The 24,955-nt window shown below is 44.5% G+C and overlaps 1 protein-coding gene across 1 annotated transcript in view; it reads left to right on the forward strand.

The window, feature by feature from the left end:
• UACA (uveal autoantigen with coiled-coil domains and ankyrin repeats) overlaps nucleotides 1–24,955 on the forward strand; it is a 50,015-nt gene that overhangs the window by 6,707 nt on the left and 18,353 nt on the right. Inside the window, exons 2-4 of the mRNA XM_075896811.1 lie at nucleotides 23,162–23,295; nucleotides 23,821–23,909; nucleotides 24,685–24,749. Coding sequence (XP_075752926.1) covers nucleotides 23,162–23,295; nucleotides 23,821–23,909; nucleotides 24,685–24,749 — 288 coding nt within the window. The remainder of the gene's footprint in view (nucleotides 1–23,161; nucleotides 23,296–23,820; nucleotides 23,910–24,684; nucleotides 24,750–24,955) is intronic.

The following is a 24,955-nucleotide window of genomic DNA, read 5'->3' on the forward strand; positions in this document are numbered from 1 at the left end:
CCTTTTCCGGAAGGGGCATGGTAATTTTTGAAATCGCAATAGGGAAATGCACGGGGGATTTAAATATCCCCCGCGGCATTTAAATAAAAATGTCTGCCGCTTTTTTCCGGCTTTTAGAAAAGCCGGAAAAGAGCGTCTACACTGGCCCCAATCCTCCGGAAAAAAAGCCCTTTTCCGGAGGATCTTATTCCTACTTTGAAGTAGGAATAAGATCCTCCAGAAAAGGGCGCTATTGCGATTTCAAGAATTACCATGCCCCTTCCGGAAAAGGGGCCAATGTAGACGAGCCCCTTGGTGTGTGGGTTACACATGATTTCTGACATCCCTGGTCAGGGGTGGAGTCTTAGGGAGAAGAGGAAGAGCAGGGGATGGGGCCTTGGTTCACTCTTGCGTATGTTCTGGTGCTCCTGGGCTATGTCTACACTGCTCGTTTTGCGCAAAAAATATGCAAACGAAGCAAAGCGTGGAATATTGCCGCACCTAATTCGCATAATGAAGCTCTGTTTTGCGCAAGAGGCTTTTGTGCAAAAAGGAGCTGTGTATCCAGCTCCTTTTTGCACAAAACCCCCCTCTTGCGCAAGAGCCGGCTCTTGTGCAAGAGGAGGTTTTTGCACAAAAAGGAGCTGTGTAGATGGCTCCTTTTTGTGCAAAAGCCTCTTGCGCAAAAACAGAGCCTCTTTAATGATGTGAATGAGGCGCAGTGATATTCCACGCTTTGCCTCTTCTGCATATTTTTTGTGCAAAACGAGGGCCGTGTAGACATAGCCCTGGTGTATACACACAACCCCCCCAGTCCCTTCCACCTGAAGAGCTGGGCTCAAGGGTCCACGTGCAGCATGGCCAGGGCTCGACAATTAATGTAATCTACTTGCCCGTGACGAGTAGATTACAACCCGGGAGAGCCGGTGCAGATTGATCCGCGCTCTGCGCAGGGCTCACCGCCGCTTGGTGAGCCCTGAGCATGGCTGTGGCCAGCCTGGGTCTGCGGGCTTAGGCTGCAAGGATAAATGTTGCAGAGTGGATGTTCCAGCTTGGGCAGGAGCCTGGGCTCTGCAATCCCCTGGGAGAGGAGAGTCTGAGCGCCCAGCGCTGGCCGAGACTTAAAGCCTGCACTGCAATATTTCGCCCTGCAGTTGGAGCCCTGTCTGCCCAGGTCCCATTGGCCTGGGCTCTGAGTGTCACAGCTGTGAGGGGTGTTACTGCAGGCTGGACGTACCCGAAGAGGCACAAAGTGAAATGTTCTTCCCTCAAACTCTCACTCTGCAGTGCAGATAATTCGCAGCAGCCCAGTCCCATTTACCCTTCTGGAGCGCAGCAGTGCAGGCATTCTTCAGTACATGCTCGCCCGCCCAGAAAGCAGCATTGGCAATTTGGTGTTGCAGAGCCCATGCCACAGACGTGTGCTGTTTCTCTGAGAGAGCCTACCCGCTGCTTTAAGGGGAATTCTCCTTGCTCCGGGAGGAAGGCCAGCACTCCAAATCAGGTCTAAAAACCGCAAAAAATTAAAGAAATAAAACACATCAACACAGAACAGACTTTCAGGAAACCTGTACTGAGTATTGAGCGCTACTGTGGAGGTCTACAGATGCCTTAGTCAAGCTCTCCCATATACTCTGGGCTTATCGGTTAATATCACGGTTACACACAGGCTCTTGACCCGCTCCTGGAAAGCTGGCTGCCACCCTGCACTGCTGCCTCTGTATAAGAGGCAGCAGCGTGTGGGTGGCAGCTGGCTCCCTAGGAGCGGGGCGGTAGGGAGAAGCTGGTGGTGTAGCCTTTGTGTGTAATTTATTAACACATTTTAACATCCCTAATCCAGAATCAGTTGTACGCTATACAAGTGAGCAACAAGGATGCTGCAGACCCCGGCTTTGTGAGAGTTAGCTAGCATTCTGTGTGTTCCCAGTCTGAGTGGGATTGGTCAGTTTATTGCAAGAAAGACTAGAGAGGGGGAGAAATCTTATCAAAACAACCCACCCTTTCAGCTGCTTTCTCTTTTGAGATCAGTGGCCTCCATGTGGATATTCTTAGTCTGTGCTCATGTGGCTACTACAGAGCTTCTTTTTATCCCTGCCAAAACAATCTCTTATCCGCCCCTTAGAAAGGTATATCCCTTGAGTATTCTCCAGTTATTTGCATGCAGTCAAGGACTGTGAAAGAAGAAGAAAGCAAGTCAGCAAAGACTGGCGAGAGCTCACAGCAATCTAGTATAGTCTCAGTGCTCAGGTACCTGTCATGACAGACAGTGCTTCGGCCGTACCGTTCATCAACAGACTATGGGAACAGGGTCTGCTGTTCTGACTGATCACCTGAATGTTGTTGCCAACTGGCTCAGCAGGCCACAGTTAGAGCATCCAAAATGGGAACTGAGTTTTAAAGTATTTCTCTCTGGCTACATCTACACTGGCCCCTTTTCCGGAAGGGGCATGTTAATTTCAGCGATCGTAATAGGGAAATGCACGGGGGATTTAAATATCCCCCGCGGCATTTAAATAAAAATGTCCGCCGCTTTTTTCCGGTTTTTAGAAAAGCCGGAAAAGAGCGTCTACACTGGCCCCGATCCTCCGGAAAAAGCACCCTTTTCCGGAGGATCTTATTCCTACTTCAAAGTAGGAATAAGATCCTCCGGAAAAGGGCTTTTTTTCCGGAGGATCGGGGCCAGTGTAGACGCTCTTTTCCGGCTTTTCTAAAAGCCGGAAAAAAGCGGCGGACATTTTTATTTAAATGCCGCGGGGGATATTTAAATCCCCCACGCATTTCCCTATTATGATCGCTGAAATTAACATGCCCCTTCCGGAAAAGGGGCCAGTGTAGACGTAGCCTCTGGGTAAAGAAACTTCAGTAGTGTGTCTGTCTGTCTCTTCCCTGAATCGCAAGATTTCAGTTTTGTTCTCTTATGAGTGGACTCATGGAGCCAAAATTCTGCCTTGTTGTAAATGTCATGTTTAACCAGTTAACTGCTTTAATGGGGTGGGGTGGCCTGACTGGACTGCTGGTTTACCATAACTGGTAAGCATCATCCGGTAAGGTTAACCATTCACTTGTGTACTGAACTCATCAGTTAATCCTAAATTGCTGCTTCTATCAGAGGCAGCAAGAATGGAGGCTGGAGCCTGTGCCCATGGAGAGCAAGCTTGTGTGGAACCGCCTGCCACCTCCCTTCCCCCCACTGCCTCCCAATTGGTTCCTCCTGAGCTCCCGCAGAGCCACCTGTCCCCAAGCTACTGCCTCTGAGCCCTGGTCGACAGTAGGAAGTTATTTTGAACTAATAATAATAGTCCATATTACCAAGCCTGTTATTTCAAAATCTGTACTCCTGCTTTCCTCAGAATAACGTTATTTTGATTCTATTATTCCAGGAGATATTTTGAAATTTCCTAGTGTAGATATGCTCTGATCGAGACGCAGCTGTGCAGGGGGGAGGCGGAAACTGGTACCTGTGGGAAGCTGGCTTTTCAGCCAGTTCTTTGTGCATGGATTGATATAGAGGCAATAAGATATTTGCTGTCTTATTCTCTATGCCTTTTAAAAGGATTCCTAACATTCTGTTTGCTTTTTTGACTGCTGCTGCTCATTGAGTAAAATGTGCACACTGAGAATTATGAACACTGTCTTTTCTACATTAAATATTTCTGTTATGGAGGGGGGCGCGGGACAGATGATATGGTCCTAATGCTCTTTGCATTCCACTCGCATCTGAGGAGGATGTTAAACAGAAGCTGTTAAAGTTAGACATTTAAATCAGCAGGTCTAGGTAACTTGCATCCAAGATGTTTTTTCATAAATCTTGGAATGCTGGGAAAATCCCAGAAGATAGGAAGGAAACTAATGTTAGGACAATATTTAAAAAGGGTAAATGGGATGACTTGGATGATAGATAGGCCTGTCAGGCTGATATTCATTGTCAGGGTAACGGAGTGGCTGATGCAGTACTTGATAACAAACATTCTTCCTTCAGTTAATCCCAACCTACTTAACTCCTCTACCAGGGTTCCAGAGCTTGTGTCTGACATCGACATCGCAGTTTTTAAAGTAAATGCTCTTTTCCTTGTCTGTCTTGAAGCTTTTTTACAGTGTTCTCTCAAGCAGGGAAGGCTGATTGCCGTAAGTTCTTAGCTGAAAGAAAACACAAACCGTGAATGTCTTATTTATCCAGCCATTAGCAGAGATGTCTTACATTGTCCGATATTAATTACAGGATGGAGATCTACATCTAAAACATTCCACTCTAGAAGGCTATTGTAAATGTCAGTTTTGTTGAAATAGGTGGTAGATGTGAAAATGTAGCAGGCCTGCGAGTCTCCTTACCAGCGTGGAGGTAGGGAAGGGAACTAGCTTACACTGTTCTGTACTTTGACAGAAATAACAGCTGGTGGAAATAGGAGTGTTTGAAACTTGTTCCCAGTGTCACTTGTCATGACAATCTCCGGCCATCCTGTTCCTCTTTAATCTCTTCAAACCACGCCAAGAGGGTTTTTAAATCAAACTCTTTATTATTCGTTCTTGTAAAGCAACAGTATGGAATAATTTCTCTGTATAAATTTACAGGTGAATGTTTCCAATGTCAGTTTAATTCAAAGGCAAATGTACTCTGACCTTTGCAATACAAGCAGTTTATTGCCTTGATCATAGTGTAAACTGATTGCTGAGACTGAAAGAGAAGGTCTGCCGCAATTTCTGCCTCTTGCGTATGGGGAGGGAGGGGGGAGAATACAGTACTGGCAATGTGTGAGATGACATCTGGTAAGGACAAATCCAACCAATTGTCTACTGGAAAGAGAAGGCACCATTGAAGGTTTTGACTTTGCAGCTATTGTTGTAGAGTTTCATTCTTTTGGGTTCTGGAGAATTTTAAAAAGCCTTTTAAATAGGTGTAATGCATATAGCTTGTGGGTGACAACACAAGGATCACTGATGAAAATGACTTAGTGAAAGACTGGTAAGAGTATAAGGCCTGTACTTTTCCTACTCCTAGTGTAGAAAGGGAAGGAATGCCATCTAGTCCTTGCTTAAATGGAAAATGTAGCTGTTGACTCATGGTATAAAGTACTAATGTCAAAACCAACAGTGCGTTTGGCTATTGATGCTTGCCCAGTTTCATGTCCAGTCTGATGTGAAAGTTGAATAAATCAGTTGAGAAACCAATTGCCCATTTTCCTTAAATAAAAGGGTCTGTGTGCTGACTTATCTTTATGCCAGAATGAGTTGGCAGAGAAGCCAATGAACTTCTACCAAGCCAAGAAACATGCAAGTCTGGGCTAGTAAGTAGGAGGAAGCAAGAGGATGTAAACAAATACTATTCATTTCTCAGTAGGTATGAACAACAAGTTGTAAAAAGGGAGGAGTCTGAAATTTTTAGCTTGAAGTTGATATTAGAAAAGGTTTTTCTCCATTAAAAATTAAAATGGCTGGAACACTGGCCATGTGGAGATATATATATTTTTGTGCTCCAGAACCTGCATCTTACGGAAATTGCTGCAAAATTCATGCCTTCTTGTCTTGAGGTTCGTTGTCTTGAGTCTGTTAATGGCCTTGTTCAATAGCAGTATCAGGTGTGCACTACTCAATCCTGAAACCTCAAAAGTCAACACTGCTAATTATTTTTTATACTGGATTCATCCTGTTCTGTAGAGATTCTTATTCTGCTCTGTGACATGGAATTAAGGTTTTTGAGAAGAACTGACACACACCTGTCTTCCACTCTGCTTCTAAACATCTAACTGCTGTGCCTGTTCTGCCACACCCACCTGCCACTCCAATTTCTACAGTGTGCTTGTGATATGTTACAAGTTTGTGACCCGTGGAGACAAACTGAAGAGATCATGGTTCAGTAAACATAATTGAGTTTAGCATCAAAATAACTGGGTAATATGTGGGCTGCCTTTTGTGGTGATTTGTCATTTCATTCAGTAAAATGTCACTTTTAAAATGTACCTCAATGCTACCGAAACTCCCTTTTGGTGGCTTATTTTCCTTTTGCTGGATCTCAGCGGGCATTAAAGCCTTACGTGGTGCCTTTAAACTGTATGTGTTTGTTGTGAAGAGTCTGGAGACAGACTGGGGGAGAAGGGATATTTTCTGCCATTGTCATTGTCATCTTTCAGGCATTAACGATGGGAGAGCATCTCAAGATCCTAACTAAAACAAGTGAGCAGGGAGATGCTCTATTAGCTGCCTCTGCTGAGTAGACAGGGGGTGTGACTGGCGATGTCTAGACTGCAAGCCTCTTTTGAAAGAGGCTCTTTCGAAAGATACTTTCGAAAGAGCCTCTTTCGAAAGAGAGCGTCTAGACTGCACGCGGAACTTTCGAAAGAGCAAGCTGCTTTTTCGAAAGAAAGCACCCAGTGAGTCTGGATGCTCTCTTTTGAAGAAGCCCTATTTACATTCAAGAACGCCTTCTTTCGAAAGAAGCACTTTCGAAAGAAGGCGTTCTTCCTCGTGAAATGAGGTTTACCGCCGTTGAAAGAAAAGCCGCATTCTTTCGATTTAATTTCGAAAGAACGCGGCTGCAGTCTAGACGCAGGTGAAGTTTTTGTGGAAAAAGGCTACTTTTCCCGAAAAAATCCCTGAGTCTGGACACAGCCTAAGCGAATAGCTGGAGATCTGCATCTGTGTCCAATGAGCCGTGGATATCAGCGAACATAAAGCAGATATCTGCAAACTTGCAGGGCTCTGTGTCAGTGTTCCCTCTAAGATTTTCCAACCATGCACGGAGTGAGTTTTGACTTGTGCACCAATATTGAGGTCATATGTGCTGGTTTGGATGTGTGCCCAGTGGCACCCAATTTATTAACACACACACATTCCTGGCTGCCGAAGCAGACCCCGCCCCTCTGGCCATGTGGTATGTCCCGCCCGGCCCTAGCTGTCAGAACAGGCCTGGCCCCCCACCACATGGTAGCCCCGGCCACGGGAGCAGGCCTCTCTCCCTTACCACCATGTGGCTCTGGCAGATCCTGGCCCCCTTCCCCAGTGGCTTCCTCACCACATTGTTAGCTGGCCCCGCCCACCGGAGCAGCCGCCTGTCGCATGGAAAGCATTTTTTGTGCGCAGCCATGCAGGGGTGCACCTTAGCAGGAACATTGCTCTCCGAATAGACTCTCAAACATGATCTTAGAGAACGTTCTGCTGCTGTCAGTCTACTATGTAATGAGGAACAGCACCCAGGAGATACAAACTGAAGCCCTCTGGGCATAACTTTTTTTTTTTAAACTATCTGTTGGACCTGGTAATTGTGGCTGTAATAGTCAAATCTGAAAACCTCTATACAATCTACAAGGGTAGGCTATAAATAACTAGCTGTATTGCAGCGATCACCCTGGGTTTCTCACATTCTCAGTAGCTGTGTGTCCTTTCTGCTACTTCTGGGTAATTTGAGACCATGCTGTTTCTTTATCCAGAACAGCAAGACTAGTAATCGTTCTCTGCTCCATATGTACTGCGAGTGCCTTCAAGGACCTCTACTGGCCGGCCCCTCATTTATTCACTCCTTGAAAGAGCAAGGAGGGAAGTTTTGTGAAGGTCCCCTTAATTCTAAAGAACATTGTTAGGGCAGGATTAGTAGTAAGGCTTTTTATCACCTTTTAAAATGCTTCTATTTAAACGGTTGGCCATCTTTCCTTGAAATTCAATGCTTTAAATCAACTCTTGAGCAATACAGAGGTTGGGGAAGGAGAGAGCATGTTTCAGAGTTGCAAGGAAATGAGCGAGAAAACACCTTTCATTACCTCTGAAGCCATAATATGCAGGGTAAGCGTAAATTAGTAGCGGCTCTCAGCTGTAAGTAATTAGATGGGATTTACTGAATAGTGTTCATTTTCTCACCTTCTGGCAAACAAATGCATTAACAGCCAATTGCCACCTGCTTAAGCTGTTTTATAATGCAAAAAGCGGTCATACTGGACTTTCTCAGTTGCTCTTCTATTTAGTTTATCATCAGTGTGCCTGCACTGGTTTATTTTTAAACCATTTTCTGTTTCTTGAACGTGTTAGGGGAGACATCAGGCACTAGTTGGTTGTTACAGTTCTTTCAGACAGCTCCTATTGGTTCCTATTTAATTTAATTGTGTATTCAGTTACCTAATTTGAGACACCAATTGGGGAGAAGATATTCTACTCATGGACTAATTACAATGTCAGTCTTCCATGGAATGACTTTGGTGTATGTGTTTTTATCCTGCTGTTCAGGAGACATCTGTGACTATCGGAGGTGGTTTCTAAGGGGGTCATTTTAAAAGCTTATACAGCCATCAAGCACTTTCTCAGGGTTGCGGCTATTCAGACCTCAGTGGAAATACCGCAGGTTTCATCTTCTGAGGGTGGATCTGAGTTGAGCTACTACTACAAATCTCCTTATAGTCACCTCTATGCAGGGTGGCCATACAAACTAGAGGACTAAAGGCATGTCTACACTACACTACATCACATCAATCCAGCGGGTATCAATTTATTGCATGGACATGATAAATACAGACATGCAATGATAGATACTGGACATGATAGATACAGACATGATAAATCAACTGCCGAGAGTTCTCCTGTCGACTCCAGTACTCCACCAGAACAGGAAGTGTAGGTGAAGTCAAAGGGAGAGTGTTTGCCATTGACTCATTGCAGAAAAGACACTGAAATAAGTAGATCTAAGTACATGGACTTCAGCTATGTGAATCGTGTAGCTGAAGTTGCATAACTTGGATCAAGGGCCTGCTGTAGTGTAAACTAGGCTTTAGGTGGAGCATAGACTTTGTGCTGGCCCTTTGCACATGCTTGAATTTCACACTCAATTTTTAAGACACAAGAGTGGGAAAGCAGGAATGCTGCACAAAACAAGGTGCAGCATGTGTATTGGAGAAAACTAGTCAAATACAGGAGAATGAAGATCCATCCATAATAATACCTAAGTAGTGGTGTGAGTAGTAATGAACTTACTGTTTCTCAATGCTTTCTGCTCTCTAGAGGTAGCCTTTCTTGCTGCTCCATCCCTTCTCCCATTGTACAGGGTAGTTTAGGAGAGTACTCAATTAACCAGGATTTTACATCCCTACTTCCCGCTAAGTTAAGTGAGATCCTGTGCTCTTTTCCTTCCCTTTCCTGCACCACAGGACTGCAACTACCAGCTTCCCAGGTACTGGTTAACCGGTACCCAGTAAGCATACCAAATAAGGGAGATACTTACCGAGTAACCGGTTAGTATCTGTTCACATCCCTATGTGGACTGAACTATTTTTACATGGGCTTGAAGAGCACTTAGTGAAAAAGTACCAATGATTCTGAGTGAAGCAGTATACTGTGGACCTCTTACTATTAGATAAATATGCATCCTTCATTGGAAAAATAAAATCTAACTTGCAATTTCCAGCATCACTGGAAGTATCGGTGTTGGAGGTTTTTCCATTGTCATGAAGAAAAGATTATAGCAGTAGCCAGATTATTAGGTGTCTGGTCTAAATAGCTTCTTCAGCTGTCTCACTTCTGAGAACAGAATCCCTGTATATCACTGTTACAAGGGGATGAAAGCTAATTTATTAAACCTTATTAGCCTTCAAATTAGGGATGTAAGCAACTAGTTGACAATCCAATAAGCAAAAGCCTCTACCAGAGACGGGGGGAGGGAGATGGGGAGCTTGCTTAAAAGCCTGTTTCTCCCCAGCACCATCTCCCCCGGGGGTGGGGGGTGGGGACCGGGTATGCGCCCAGTCCCAGATGCTGCACCTCGGCTTTTTAAATGTATTAAGAGCTGGTAAGGCTGAGCCGCCAGCGGGGTTAGCTCCTGGTCAGGGCGCTAACCCTGCTGCGGCTACCCCGATTATTGACAAGTTGATGAAACTACATTTAACACCCCCACTTTAAATACTATCTTTGGTATTTGGGGTAGACTCTTCCCTGCTGAATTTCTTTCTTGTCCCTTGTCCTGTGGGCCTGGGATGTGTGCTGCTGTCTAGAGTTCTGATGGTATGGTATTGCTGAGGACATGCTTCTGAGGGGGGAAATGTTGGAGAGGGAGGGGTGCCAAATTTCAGAAGGAAGAGCGCACTTAGGTTGGGCTCACTCTGTTGGAGCATTTCTTGGGAGGAGATTGGTTGGAGAGCCTGTGGGGTTGTCTGCACTACATCTGGGAGTGTGCCCCCCAGATAGACAGGCAAATCTAGCTCTGCCTGAATTAGTGTGCCAAAAACAGCAGTACCCGCATTAGAGCTGGGGCTGGAGGGAAGGCTTTGATGCTGTCTTCCCCACTGCCCTTGAGAGCTGGTGCCTCTCCACAGCTGTGCAGTACCCTTGTGTGAATCCTAGTCTGCGGACTCTGAAGCTGCTGCTTGAGTACGGAAGTACTGCTAGGACATGGGCTAAGAGCTCAAATGGCAGCACCCCGGGGGGCCAGGAGACCGGAGCCAAAGCTGCTCTCACTTCCCAAAGGCAGTTGTTTAGCTGAGTGGGAGAAGCGCCGGGCACATCAGCTGCCCTGCGCAGAGGTTGCCACATCACTTCTGGGAGGGAATCTATCCCTAGCTCCCTCTCTGGCCAGCAGGCAGCCAGAGAGTGGGGGAGCTGGGCTATTTCTGTCCTGACTGAGCTGCTGCTGCTCATTCTCCCCAGTCAGCGTTCCTCCCTGCGCGGGGCAAAGGAAATCGCGGGGCTGCCTTAGAAGTTGCCAGGTTCCTGCAGTTCTGCACCAAGCTTTTAAGTTCTGAGTCTGAAGCCATTATAAACATTGGGTTAATTAGATCCATCACTTTAAATGCAGTCTACATGTTTATTAAATATTTATTTCCTAGTTGTGGACATCTTGTTCCTTGTGTTAATGCCCTCAAATGTCTTCTTTAGGAGTCCTCTTCCTCCCAAGTACTCTAATTGCTGGAGGTAATGATCCCAGATACTTTATGAGCTTTTAAAGAACCTTTCATCTGTCAGGCCTTTACAAACAGTTCATTCTAGATGAAAGGTAGTCTGTAAGCATAAACTGCTGGGCACTGCTCCTCTAATAGATTTATCTGGCACTGGCTTTGCTTTCAGAACATTCCCTCCTATATGTGCTCAAAACAATCAGCATTTTAACTTCAACCGTGTATATTTTTAACTTAATCCGAAATTTGCATTACAAGCAGTTGGTTTAGATTTGAAGAATTTACTTGCTCAAAAAAGATCTGCTCCTATTTCCCCTCGATAGATTGGCTTACAAAGCGTATCTGGCAAAGCTGTTCTCTCTGAGATCACCTATTAAAACAAAACACAATGTTGAATTCTGGAAGTAAAACCGATTTTCTCTGACTAGCTTTGGTTTGGCGCTCTTGGAACTCCATGTGTTTACGTGATGAAATGCAATCCAAATGCAACCTTTATGTGCTAGAACAGCTAATTTTGAATTGGAAGGAGTAATTGCCACGATGGGAATGCACGCCTTCATCGTGAAATGCCAAGCTGAATTGTCTGGTTTTCATAGTGTTCACTTCATAATGTGTTTCAGCCTGTTCACTCCCAGCCATAAATTAAACCAGAAGGGCCTGTTTACAAGTTAAATAGAATGAAAACATTATCAGTCTTTCTACTTTGCGTTTAAATGTCTGTGTTGCTGGCAGGGGAGAGGGGAATCAGTTTAAACTTTGCAATGATAAGTTTGAAATTATGGACAAAAAGGGGAAAATTGTATGTTCACTTTTTAATCCTTATAGATATGTCCCGACCTAGGGTTTTGTAGTACAGGTTGGACCTCCCTGGTCCGGTGCCCTTGGGACAGAGTGGTCCCAAACCAGAGAGTTTGCCAGACCAGGGGAGGTCAAATCTTCCCTGGTGGCTGTCAACCGTGCTGTGGGCTCTGCCCCGTCCTCCAGGGCTCACAGCCAGCGCTCCCCCGCCCCCCACTGGGGTTGCACCTTCCCCCCCGGCCCAGGCTCCTGGCTGCATCTTCCTGGCCCTGGCACTCCAGCCACTGACCTGACTGGGGCTCTCCTGCAGCTGATCCAGTCGGGCTTCCCGGCAGTCCTGCCCAACTCTGCAGCCGGCTCAGCCTGGGGCTTGCTGGCTGCCACCTGCCCCTCTGGCCCTGGCTCTGCTGCAGCTGATCTACCAGCCCTCCTGCTGGGCTACCAGTGGGCCTCATTCCCAGCTGCCGGGACTCTCCGGCCAGGCCATCCATGGTCCTTGCCGGATCACAGATGTTGCCAGACCAGAGAGTCCCAGATTTTGGAGGTGCACCCTATAGTTAATCATCTTCTGTTTTTGTAATAGGTAGCTGCAAGTTCATGTTGGTTTTTTGGGGGTTTGTTTTGGTTATGCTGTTTGTAAAAGCAGAATGGACAAAACGCCCTTTCAAGTGTATGGAAAAGATTTGAGAATGGCTCCACAATAGACTTTTTAAAAACGTACTGCAGGGAGGGAAAAGCTCTGTACAAGTAAATGGCAGGCAAGCAAAACGTTGTTTTTTCTATTGAGTGTGGCTTTTAAACAAACCAGCCACCAAAAGACCGTTTGAATTCCTGTGCCTGTGTATTCCTTAAGCTGTAAACACAATGTATGTACAGGAAATCATTCTAGTCAAAACTTGTATTGCCATCCAGGACGTTACCATGCATGGGAGAAAGGAGGGGGCTACCCACTATGTAGGTGAGTGGTATTTTTCAGTAGCACTCCCCATGTGTCTACCTGTTCCTAAGAATTTGAATAGGAATTTGGTTGAGTTGGATGGGAACAGAATAGAAGGGTATTTTTTTTTCCTTGCAAAACAAGGCAGCTTTGCACTTGGGGGGGGGGGGGAACCCAGGAGTTTTGCATCTGTTATTCCTGTAGGAATCCTATTGTTACGCCAAACTTAGCTAACTTTTGTTTTTTTATTTAACCAAATCCAAATGTGGAAAGAGTCAAATCGTTTAATCTTTTTTGTCAAAGCCAGTTAAGACCTCTCATGTACACTCATGCTGATTTATTTAGATCTTTTTATAGGATAAATATTGGATCCTTATATAATACTGCATTGTTTGGAAAATATTTGGACAACAGTGGAGACATGTTAGCTACTTGGATAAAGTACAGGAGCTGCATTAAAGGATCAGACATACTGGGCTGAAAAGACTTGATTTGTACTTTTTTTTTTTTTTTTTAAACCCCAACAGCTGGTTCCTAACCAACTCCTTTATTTCTATGAGGCTTGTAGGGGTTTTCTTGATGGTTGAGTGAAAGGGAGGGGCGCCATTGAGATTTTGTTAAACTCTTTTGGAAACTGTGCAAAGTATAACAGGGATGTTTTTTTTCTTAAAGTTGGGTTTTTGTACACTGGAATTACCTGGCCAAAGATTTTCCTCTTGTGACTTGGTTCTTTTGCAGGTCTCTGACACTGGAATGCTTGAGTTTAGAACAGGGGTGGGCAATAATTTTTGATGGGAGGCCACTCCCAAGATTTTTGGAAAGTGGTTGAGGGCCTTACTCTTCAATGGTATTAATGGAGGAGGTGCGGGGTCTGGGATGGAGGTTGAGTGCAAAAGGGAGCTTGGAGTAAGGGATGCAGGAGGGAGACGAGTCTGAGGGGGAGTTTGACTGAAGGAGGCAGTTGTGACCTAGGGCAGGGAACGGGGGTGCAGGGTTTTAGGATGTGACTTAGGGTAGGAGTGGATTTTGATCTCGGGCAGGAGATTGGGGTGCCAGATCTGGGAGGGGTATGGGTGCATGTGAAGTAGCAGGGCAGGAGTGGTGGTTAGAAAAGGGAGGGGCTGTAGTTCCAGAGGCAGATTCTGGCCAAGAGACTTATCAGCCAGCAGCCAAACCTGCCTGTCTGCAGAGCTAAAGGCTTGCAGAGCTTAAAATGTTTCTGCCTGCTCCATCATGTGCTTAAGTCAGTAACTGAGGAGGGGGGTTGTGCTTCGTGGCTGCCTATTATTCAGAAACTGGCCAATGGGATTGTCCTGGGGGCAGGAGCAGCATCTGAATCTTCTCCCTTGCCTCTGGACTCATAAAGAGAAAGCACCCCATAGCCAGGTTTCTGAGCCTATAGGGCAAGCAGGGGAACCTGCCTGGGGCTCTCCACTGTCTCTGTGGGCTGGATCTGGCGGCTTGGTGGGCCGAATCTGGCCTGCGGGCCATATTTTGTTCAAGCCTGGTTTAGAATCTTATATGGGAGAAGGGATAATGAACAAAACAAACTAGTAGGCCTACCATCTTCTCTAACTCTCACAAGCATGCCATCTTTCTTACTGCTCCACATGCCTATTTCAATATAGGTACATCTGCAGGAGAAATCTCTAGCACTAGAATGAAAGGAGGCATCCATTTCCCCCCCTCCCCACCTCCACTTTATGGAGCTGTTGCGCTGATGTGTGTCTTGCTCTGAATGGACTGCTGGCATCAAACCACCCTTTCATGCGGTTTCTGGAAGTGCTGTCTCCTGCAGGATGGGTTTCTGATTGTCATTTGAACAGCCACGAGTGAATAGTGGCGTTGTAGAGCCATCCGCATAGGTAGTTAGTATCTTGGACTCTGCTCTGTTTTGGAACAGAGCGAACAGCATGAGTGCTCAACTCTCACTTCCAGAGTTTGCTTTGGCTGTCTTTTCCCTCTGCTCACTGAGGCCTCTCCTCCCTTGAAGGGCACCCACTGGTCCAAGAGAAAATTAATTTCTGTCCCTATGGCAATGCTGGCAGCGTTTGACTCGTGTTCCAATAGCGTTTTAGAAACTCCTGGGAAATGAAGGGGATGGCAGTATTTCCTTCCAGTGCTGATGGTTGCCTCCATCCCACTTTGTCCCTATTCCAATTCTTATGGGACCTCTTAAGACAAGACACAACTGCTTGACCCTCTTGGAACCAGTAGTGCATCCTGAACTGTGCACCTGCGATAAAGGGTAAAGCAATAAGCAACCTTTGAAGGGAAGATAACCATATGAAATAACCTGCTTGTGTGCATCGCTAATGTTCATGGTACTGGCGGCCTTGCAAAGGCGTCATCTGCATGCTGTCGTTAGTCAGTGCTCTGTAAACAAACATCAGAGCCAATCAGCTCAAACGTCTGAGACAGCAATGCATCAGGCATGGAAAATGGACGTTTCCACTGTAGCCACAGTTGATGGCCGAGGAACACATCCACATTCCTAAAACTGAAATGCCCACCTGAAGAAGTGAAAAAACAGATTGTCAGAGCCAAAAAGGTACCAAGACATGAACTACTTCAAGACAGACCAAAAAGAGAAAATAACATAATTGCACTTATTACATATAGTCCACAGCTCAAACCCCTCCCATGCACTATACACAATCTGCAGCCCATCTTGGAAAATGATCCCTCGCTCTGAGGCCTTGGGGGGGAAAAGCCTATTCTCGCTTACACACAACCCCGCAACCTGAAACAAATTCTTTCCGGTAAACATGCTACACAACCACATCATAAACATCCAGGAACCCAGCCCTGGTGCCAACTCTGCCCACATATCTATGCAAGCAAATTCATTACTGGAGCTAACTACAAGCTACCAAATGGGGGGATCATTCAACTGCACATCCAGTAATTTGATCTATGCCGGCAATGCTCCACTGCTATATATATTGGACAAACTGGACAGTCCCTATGGGAAAGCATCAATGGACACACATCAGATATCCGCAAAGAGAACATACAGAAACCTGTTGGGGAACAACACTTCAATCTACCTAATCATTTTTTAAAAGATCTCCAGGTGGCTGTCTTGTCACAAACCAGTTCTACTAGTCAAATACACAGGGAGGCATTGGAGTTTCAGCTCATCCACAAATTCAGTTCTCACTCTGATCATCATCTCCTCAGTCCGGGCAATGGATGGCTGGGACATTACCAATCTAACATTCAGTGAAGGTGCCGACAGCTCTGTATGGATTCTTGTGTTAGTTCCCTTGGATCCTTATCTGCTTCCTTTTAACTATCCAGTCTCAGGTGCTTTAGGCACCAGCTCTGCCTATTTGGTTTTTCCCTTTGATATTTTCATTCCCTCTACTCCTTATTGACTGCCCTCTTTCCCCCCCCCCCCCTTTCTCCCCTCTTTCTTCCCTATTTATTTTGGGTCTGCACATCCTAAACTCATAACTCCGGTCATCAGCTCATGATACCATCTACTTGTTTTTAGTCTTTAAAGTGCTACCTGGGCCTTAGGTTCCCCACCCCACTATATTAGTTTGTTTTGTCCTGAGAAAATTCCCCTTTATCATAAGCTTTAAAAAAATGTCCTTGCACCCCAGTTGATGCCTTTGTACGTGTGCGCGCTCTAAAACAGTTTGCTGCTGATGTTTTCTTTCTAGTGATGTAGGTCTAGAAAGTCCACCCCCCGCTTAACAATGACACAGTGTGATGCTTTTGGGAGTCTGAGAGAGGAGCCCTTCCCTCCCCACACTCTCATTGTTTTCCACCCTTCAAGCTTTGCAGAGTTTAGCTAACCAGGAGAGCCTTCGCTGCTATTCTTGTCAGCGCTGGGTAGGGTTTATTCAAAGTTACCTTGGGGCTGATGCCATTTATGGGCAGCCGCATCTTTGACTCTGTTGGTTAGGCAGGTCACCTCGTGGAGGAACTTGCGGTGTAAGTAGTTTTTGGCAGTCACAGGAGAAGTGGAGTCCAGGAAGTTTGGACAAATATTGGTCCATCACGGACAAAAATGGTAGGAAAGGGTTAGGTAAAGGGTTAGGAAAGCAAAACTGGTGGTTGAATGAAATTGGAAAGAGAAGCAGTCTAGCTGTGAGCTGGGCGCGTCGTAGCTGAAATCAGACACCTGGCTGTTACGTGGAGCCAGAGTTGTGTCTAGTCAGGCACCTATATTGCCCTCATCACCCTGATACCCACCTCCAGAAATTAATTACCTGCTCTTGATTTTTCTGGCTGCTGGTTGAAGTAGTTTATTTAAGCTTTGGCTCATGAAAGTAAGGGTGCAAATTTCTTCCAGATCTTGTGGAACATCCATGACCCTTATTGGGATTCTGGTCCAGCCTGCCTTGTAGACCGAGCAGATGTTAAATCCTGTTGCTGTTTCCTTCTATCAATGCGGCTTCTGACCTTACATCTGTTGCAATGTTGTTTCTAGTTCTGGTCGCGAACGCTGCTCCCCTGTGGATTGACCATTGTTGGTATTGTAGGACTGGCTAGCATGTTTTTTCCTGCTCCTTTCTGGAAGGATTTCCTCTCTCTAGTATGTCAATGTTCATCTCTCTTGAAGGGGAAAATTCAAATGCATTTTGTAAAGTGCTTTGGCATGCTGTTGAGTTATGCTGTTCCCAGCTCACCAACCTGACCTACTGTGTGACCGGTTTTGATTTCATCTGTTCTTTTACACACATCCTTTTCAAAATACCAGTGCTAACTTTTATCTTCTTCTAACACATTCAGGGTAAGCTCATATTTTTTTCCAAAATAACTTTTATAGCTGTAGGAGGTTAACTTTTTTCATGATCATAAGAACTGTTGGCATGACACAGAGTGTATAAAATTCATTTAACTGTTCTTTGAAGGCTTCTGTCATGTGGAAGCTTCGGGAACTCCTTGGCACATGTTAGAGGGTTTGCTCAGAGGGCAGATAAGCTGTAGGACTACTTTCAGGATTACGATAAATGATTGCATTTTTGTGTGACAGCAGTTGCATGCACACAACTCCAAATGTGGACAGAAAGAGGAGGTGAAATGTCTGTCTGCCAAAAAGGGTCTCCAGAGAAAATTATCCTTGCAGTCTCACTGACTGCGTATGTTTTATAGTCTTGTGCTGTGCTGCATATTTTCTTTTTATTACTGTGCACCACGTTTATATGCCCTGCAGACAAAACAGTCGATAGTCACGATGTTGACCTAGTATTCTATATATGGCTGTTTAGGAGTTTTCCACCGTTAAATTTAAAATGTGTGAAAGAGGACCCTGCTTCAGGACTGTTCGTCGTTACTGTCCTATTTAATGGTTTGACAGCCTCTGTGGCTCTTCTCATTTAACATCTTGGGGAGACAGACTGGCAGCAGAAGTAAGCTGAAACCTGGTTGTATTCAGAATGGGATCCATACTTGTAAAGGGAGAATTTTTTTTAAAGCAAAGGCATGTGCTTTTTCTAAATTAAAATCGAATGCATTTTTGTCAAAATAGAATCCCCTGGTCCATGTGGTGTGCAGTCATAACTTTGTCTAAAGTCAGATGATTATAAAGCTAATTCCAGCTTTGTGCTGTTTGGTGGAATAGCTAAATCTGTTCCCGCCATTATTTGTAACATCCTGTTCAACAGTGATAACTGTGACCTCCATATAGTGTCAGTCAAAAGTTAATTTGACTAACGTGTTTGTTCCTTTAAGGTGAATGTTTGCACATCTGCAAAATGTGGCACCCTGGTGGTAGAGTTTCACACATACTTGTCTCCTTCGCCCCCCCCCCATAAACGTATTACTCACAGGGTGAGCATGCATAGAATGTATTAGTAGCTATTCCTTTCTATCACTCAGCTATCAAGTATTGGACACTCAAAAAATAGAACTGGGCCTATGTGAGACTGTCTGCATATTGTTTACAGGATATTTCAGATCTGGGGAATATTACTGAGAGTCAGAGTCACTGTGGCAGTCGGTGCTGCAGCACGGAGGCTGCTGGATCAAAAGCAGTGTATGAGAAGTGCCAGAAAAGGGCACCCGAAGTAGTCACTGCAAAGGAAGGAACTCCTGTATCTTTCGTCGGCTGGCCCTGGGCAGGCTTTAAGGGGGGGAAAAATTATTTTTGAAGAAGTTATGAAGTCTGAAGAAGATCCTGAAGATGGAGAAAATATAGTTGGGGATCCAAGCTAAGTGAAGGATGGAACAACATGAATGTAGGGCAGAAACAATAGTGTATTGCTTAGAGCAGCCTGTTTTGAACTCTGGTTGGGGACTTGCCTTGTAAACGGCAGCAGTTTGTAACTGAATACGAGGTAAATTGTTTGCTGCTGACAGCAAGGAGCTGCAAGTTCTATGATGAGTTGTTGGTTTTCCTGTGCTGATAAAAACACAGTATGTACCTTGTATTTCTTCTTAATGGAAGAGAGATTTTGGTAGTAACCCTTCTTGCCTGTCTTTATGTTTTGTAAATATTCAAGCTGTTCCTTATTTCTTTATTTAGCATCAGTGTTATATATAGCCATATTAATAGTGCGTAGATGGTGTTTCTTGTTGGGAGTTTCTTCTACAATAAGGTTAATAGAAAGAGTGCTGTGGGCAATTTCTTGGTTCAGTGAACCATAATAAATTGACTGAAAATAATCTCTGCAGAAGTCACTGACCCTTATATTGTATCTTTTCTTAGGACTTGATATAGAACTTTTTATACTGTTTATTTTAATCACATGACTATATGAATTATGGGTATAACACAATAAATAGTGGTTTCATTTGAAATATTTCTCATTTAAAAAGGTTTATGGAAGAGGGTTTTTTTAATTTCTTCCTTCTTGCAGAAGTAAGAGCTTGAAGGTTAAGCCTGAAGCTCTTTCACAATTTAAAGCAGCTGTCTTCATGCAAAACATTTTATTGGATTCCCTTTGAACTTATCACACTGAATATATCAGAGCAGTGTTTTTCAGCCTTTTTTCATTTGTGGACTCCTAAAACAAATTTCAAACGGAGGTGTGGCTCTCTTTGGACATTTAGAGGCAGCAAGAGGATGCTCTATGTAGACTTTAAATCTACATACATATAAACTTGCACATGCAAAGAAATTTAGATGTGATAAGAAACAATGCCAGTTTTCAGAGCAAAACAACATATCCTCTCTAGTATAGCATACATGCAAGCTTAGTATGGCAGCAACAAAATGGAAGTTTAGCCCTAGCTAAACACCAAAGGTGTGTGTTAATACAGTAAAATATTGCTAATTTAGATTGACTTGGAGAGAAATTCACAAATAGAATTTAATTGACAAGTCAATGAACAGCAGCAGCAAGGGTGGGAATGCACTACAAAACCCACTTCAATTTGACAGTTATTTACTTGGTATGTCAGGCACTGAGAGTGTCCGTTGGTAGGATGGTTTGTGAAAGGGATTTTATCCTTTATTTTATTACAGTACAGAACAGAGGTTCCAGCCAGCTTGCAGCTCCATTGTCTAGGCATGCTGCAGAGTAAGAGTTGCTTCTTCAAATACCAATCGGAGACTTTGTCACAGCACCTTAGTATCACTAGAGAGGTTGCTATTTGAATGGATTCTCTGAGCCACTGTATTAAATACACACGAGAAGACTAATGGTACCTAATGAGGCAAAGTTTCTATAATTAACTTTTTTTGTCCCAAACTTAGCTTAAAAAACAACACATTTTTGTGACTGGACTCTTGTTTGTAAGTACATTTTCTTGTTTCCCTTCCTTCATGTGTGTGTAAAGACTGACCAGGCTCATCTGTTCGAAGATCTAGGAATGAATCCTAGGCTAATGTTTTTGACAACTTAAGACTGGAACAAAATATTTCTCTCAGTACATACATTTAAATGATGCATTAACAATGTCAGTTTTCAGTGTTTTGTTTTTTTATATGAGAGAAGAAATCATTCAGCCTCTTTTCTTTGGAAATTCGGTTAGGCTTGCTGAAGGCTAGTTCTCACTAAATCAAGAACTTTAAAATGTTTGTATTTGGGAACCTACTGCTGCTGGAAATAGCTTTAAGTTGCTGTTTTTAGTGCACTGTAGAGACACTCCACATAGCTGCAAGTTTGGCTAACATTCCATTACAATCCTGTCTCTCCTCTCTTACCCCCCCAACCCTAACCCCCCCCTCCTCCCTACACCTCCTCCCGTCCTCCCTACATCTCCTCCCCTCCTCCTACACCTCCTCCTGCTGCCAGCAATTTCCCCACTACTGAATTGATCAGTCTGAAATGGTGCATGCAGGATCTTAGCTCAGAGTAGCATTTTTCTGGAATGTAAAGGGCAGTTCAGAGTGACCTGTATGCCTCTGAACCAGAAATGGAAGTGAGTTTCACTTACTGGGGCAGGTTCCTCAGACATTTTGGCTTGTTGTATCTCTTAGAAATCCCAAATTTGGGGCGAGCAGCGGTTGTTTTGGTGTCAGTGATGCTTATTGTGTGAATTACACAAATCATGTTTAAATGACTAAGTATCTTATGAAATCTGTGTAGCTTAGTCCTCTGCAGGCCATTTGAAACAACTCTGTGAACTCTCATTTTTGTTCACTCTAAATCAGGATGGGGAACCTGGCTTGCCTGGATCCAGCCCCCTGAGGCTTGGGGCTTGCTCCTCATCCTGCTCCTGTACTCCCTCTGCTCCTGCACCCAATCTTCCATCCACACCTGCACCGTACCTCCAGCTCAGCCCTACTGCCTAGGGTTGCCAGGTGTCTGGTTTTGAACCGGACAGTCTGGTATTTGAGTTTTCTGTTCGGGAAACCAATTGAGAAAATACCGGACTTATAAATGTTGGGTATTTTCTAATTAAGTTTTATTATTATCATGAGTATCAGTACGTAGCTGCATACTGCCTGGCTGGTAGAGACACCCACACTGCGTGAGCGTGTCTACCAGCCAGGCGGTATGCACCTACGCAAGTGGGGGCAGGGCCGGACGGAATCCCCCGGGGCCAGACTCCCCCATGTGCCCTGCTGGGACCATGTGCAGGATGGGCTGCGCCCTGCAATCTGCGTACGCCTGGGCCAGCCCCATTCCCTGCCAGCCGGTTCCCTCCCCTCCTGCCCAGCCCAGCCCCTCTTCCCCCCCACCCCCTCCACGGCCAGCCCCTGCTTCCCCCCTCCCCGCGGTTCCTTCCCCCAGCCAGCCTCGCTTCCCCCCCCCACCCCCCTGGCCAGCCCCCCCCCCCCAATTCCCTCCTGGCCAGCCCTGCTCCCCCCAACCTCCTCGCGGCCAGCCCTGCTCCCTGTGGACTGTTTCCCTACCCCCCTACCCCCTACGAGATCAAGTGTCTGGTATCTTTTGGAAATCATCTGGTAAACCTACTACTGCCTCAGCCTGCTCCTGTATCCTCCCTCCTGGCCAGATCCCATACCCCAAGCCAGCAGCCCCCTCTTTTTGGCACCACCCCAGAGCGTCGGGGGCCCACAATCTACTAGCCCAGGCCTTCCTAGGCTCTGGTGTGTGAGGGAACTGTAGGAGGGGTTTTTGGTTTTTTCTTCTCACTTTTGTGTGGCCCCTGACCAAAATAAGTCTCTCTCCCCCCCCCCCCCCCCCCCCACCTCCACCCCCAAACAGTGGTTGACTTTCAAAACTGTCTGAGGACAGCTAAAATGCCTATGGTGAAAGTAGGGGAGAGCCTGATCTTCTGTTGCTTGGTTCCAGCATCAGCTTCTAAGCTGGCTTCCCATGTGTACCAGCTCCTGTGGAGCCTCCTCCCCTCCTGCATATAAATGTAAGAACCGCTCCCTCCTGTGCTTTTTTAACAGTTCTCATTGTACTGAGTGACGTAGGGTTAAGCTTTCATACCCTACATGTGTATGTAAAATAAAGATGTGGATTCTGTACTTCGCATGTGGAAACAACGAGGAGTCCTGTGGCATTTTAAGACTTATAGATTTACCCACGAAAGGTTATGCCCAAATGATCTGGTTGGTCTGTAAGGTGCCACGGGGCTCCTTGTTTGTGCAGAGGATTGCCCCTTTAAGACTTTGTATGTGGCCTCAAACCCTAAAATGATTTCAGATCTTGATGACTGCAAACTTTAATTCCTTATTAAAATACCTTTTGGTAAAAACACTTGGGTAGACTGCAGCTTGCAGGCTGGAAAGTTGGCAGCAGGCAGAGACATAGTTACGTTTCTTTAACCTTATGCCCTATGACTGTTTTCATATTGGGCTTTAGTGCAGGTTTTTATTTATTTCTGGACTTTATAGCACATGGGTCTTCCTTGAAATCTACAGAATTCCAAGGGGACTTTCTTCTTCAGCGTGTGATGTCTACTCTATATATCATTCTGGTAATGCCCTCATCGCTGGAGTATGTGGGCATTTCCTGTAGTGAATTAAGCAGGGTGTCTATTCATCTGTCATGTGTGGCTTTTCTCTAATGCTTTTCTCCGTGGGAAACCTGTGGGATGTCTTCTAGTAGGGATTTTAAATGAACATGCTGCTCTGTGTACATACAGTTAATTTGTCAATATCTGCTAAGTTAATAGAATAGGGAATCATGAGATTTTTTTTTATTACACCTTCATGGGTTCACGCTATTCAGCAAACTCACTTTTTTTTTTTAATTTTGTGTGTCTGTAGCTGAATGCAGATTGGAACAAATATGACGATCGGTTGATGAAAGCAGCTGAAAGGGGAGATGTGGAAAAAATTTCATCTATCCTTGCCAAAAAGGGAGTCAACCCTACTAAACTGGATGTGGAAGGGAGATCTGCGTAAGTAATTCCCAGAATGCAGTGGATGAGTGGGGAAATCTATTTAGACTATAAATCTTCCTTCATTGTAGCACTTGAAAATGTGTTTAGCATTTTTACTGCTGGAGCATGTTGGATGCCTCCCTCGCTGAAACAGACAGCAGATGACAGAATTAGAGTTCCACATACTTACTAGCAGTAGATGATTTTAAGCAAATGAAGTGTCTACATGTTCCATATTTGACTAAAATAAGTTCCCTGCTGAACCATCCTGCACAGAAATGTGCATTTCATCTAGCCACATACCATTGCTCTGTTGAACCCCCTGTCAGTAAGGTTCATTTAGCAGTCAGGACATGCTAGAACACTAGGCTTTCCAGGTATGTGAGTGCAATGTGTCACTTGCGTGTAACACTTCCTTGTACAACTTTTTTTTTTCTTGTGAGCTTCGCCTCGGATAGCAAATGTTACCCTTTTTACCTGTTTCTGCATGCAAAACTAGGCAGTATAAACAAAGAAATGCATAGTATCTTCTTTTTTGTTTAGATTTCATGTTGTAGCGTCAAAAGGAAATTTGGATTGTTTGAATGCCATTCTTACACATGGGGTTGATATCATAGCCACCGATGTTGCAGGTACGTTCCCCAAAGTTTAAGGGTGACATTTTCAAAAACACTTGGCATATGTCTGATTTCAACCCTCCAAACAAAAATCTACATTAAATGCTTGTTTGTACTGTAGTATGGAACAGGCTAAAATAGATGCAGACTTGAATACATGTTTCAGTATCTAATTGAAATTCTTTGCTTCCGCATGGCTAGAAACATTGTAGAGAGTACATGGTTCTGTGTTGACTATAGTTTAGGTTCTCTGAATTGAACAGATTTTCAGGCAATAGAAAAGTTGAACTCAAAATAGCAAAAATGATTGTAAGTACTGTGGCTTCCCTGAATATGGACTCGTGTCTACATTTGCTATCTTAGCTTAGTAAACCTTAATACATAAATGTTTAAAAAATGCATGGAAATAGTATGGTTTATGGCACTCGAAAAAGGGTGTGGGGAAAGCTTCAAAAAGGGTTGGGTTTGAGTAGTATGTAAAACCTTGGTTCAGAAACTAGCTTGGAAATCTCGAGGGATTTCATAACCTTGAAGTTCCATATAGGTTCTGAATTTTCCAGTGAGTCAGGAGGCATGTGGAAAGGTGGAGTATAGAAGAAATAAATTGTCAGTTATTTTATTTGTCAAACTTCTTGTTCTTTATGAATTACAGTGTTACATACCTATTTATCGTGCATCTGGATAACAAGGGGAACATTTTAAATATCTTCATGGTATATTTTACTGTGTTCACAATGATAGCCCTACTTTTGTTCCCAATGTAATGCTTTTATATATTTTTAATCCATAGGGAGAAATGTGTTGCATCTGGCTGCAAAATATGGACATGCTCTTTGTTTGCAAAAGCTATTACAGGTATTAAAGACTGCAAGCCAATCCTTGTGCTGCCTTTTATATTTAGACATAAAAGAGAAATAGAAGTTTGTCAAGAGATCCTGTTAATTTTACACAAGTCAATTTTTAAAAAATAAGTTAAAGGCAGTGTTTGGTACTGCCCCGTCCCTAAATCGTATTTCTGATTTTTATCATCTTACAAGCCATTTTCCTACTTACAACTTTTC

Source organism: Pelodiscus sinensis, chromosome 14 (assembly GCF_049634645.1).
Source record: "Pelodiscus sinensis isolate JC-2024 chromosome 14, ASM4963464v1, whole genome shotgun sequence".
Lineage (NCBI taxonomy): Eukaryota > Metazoa > Chordata > Testudines > Trionychidae > Pelodiscus > Pelodiscus sinensis.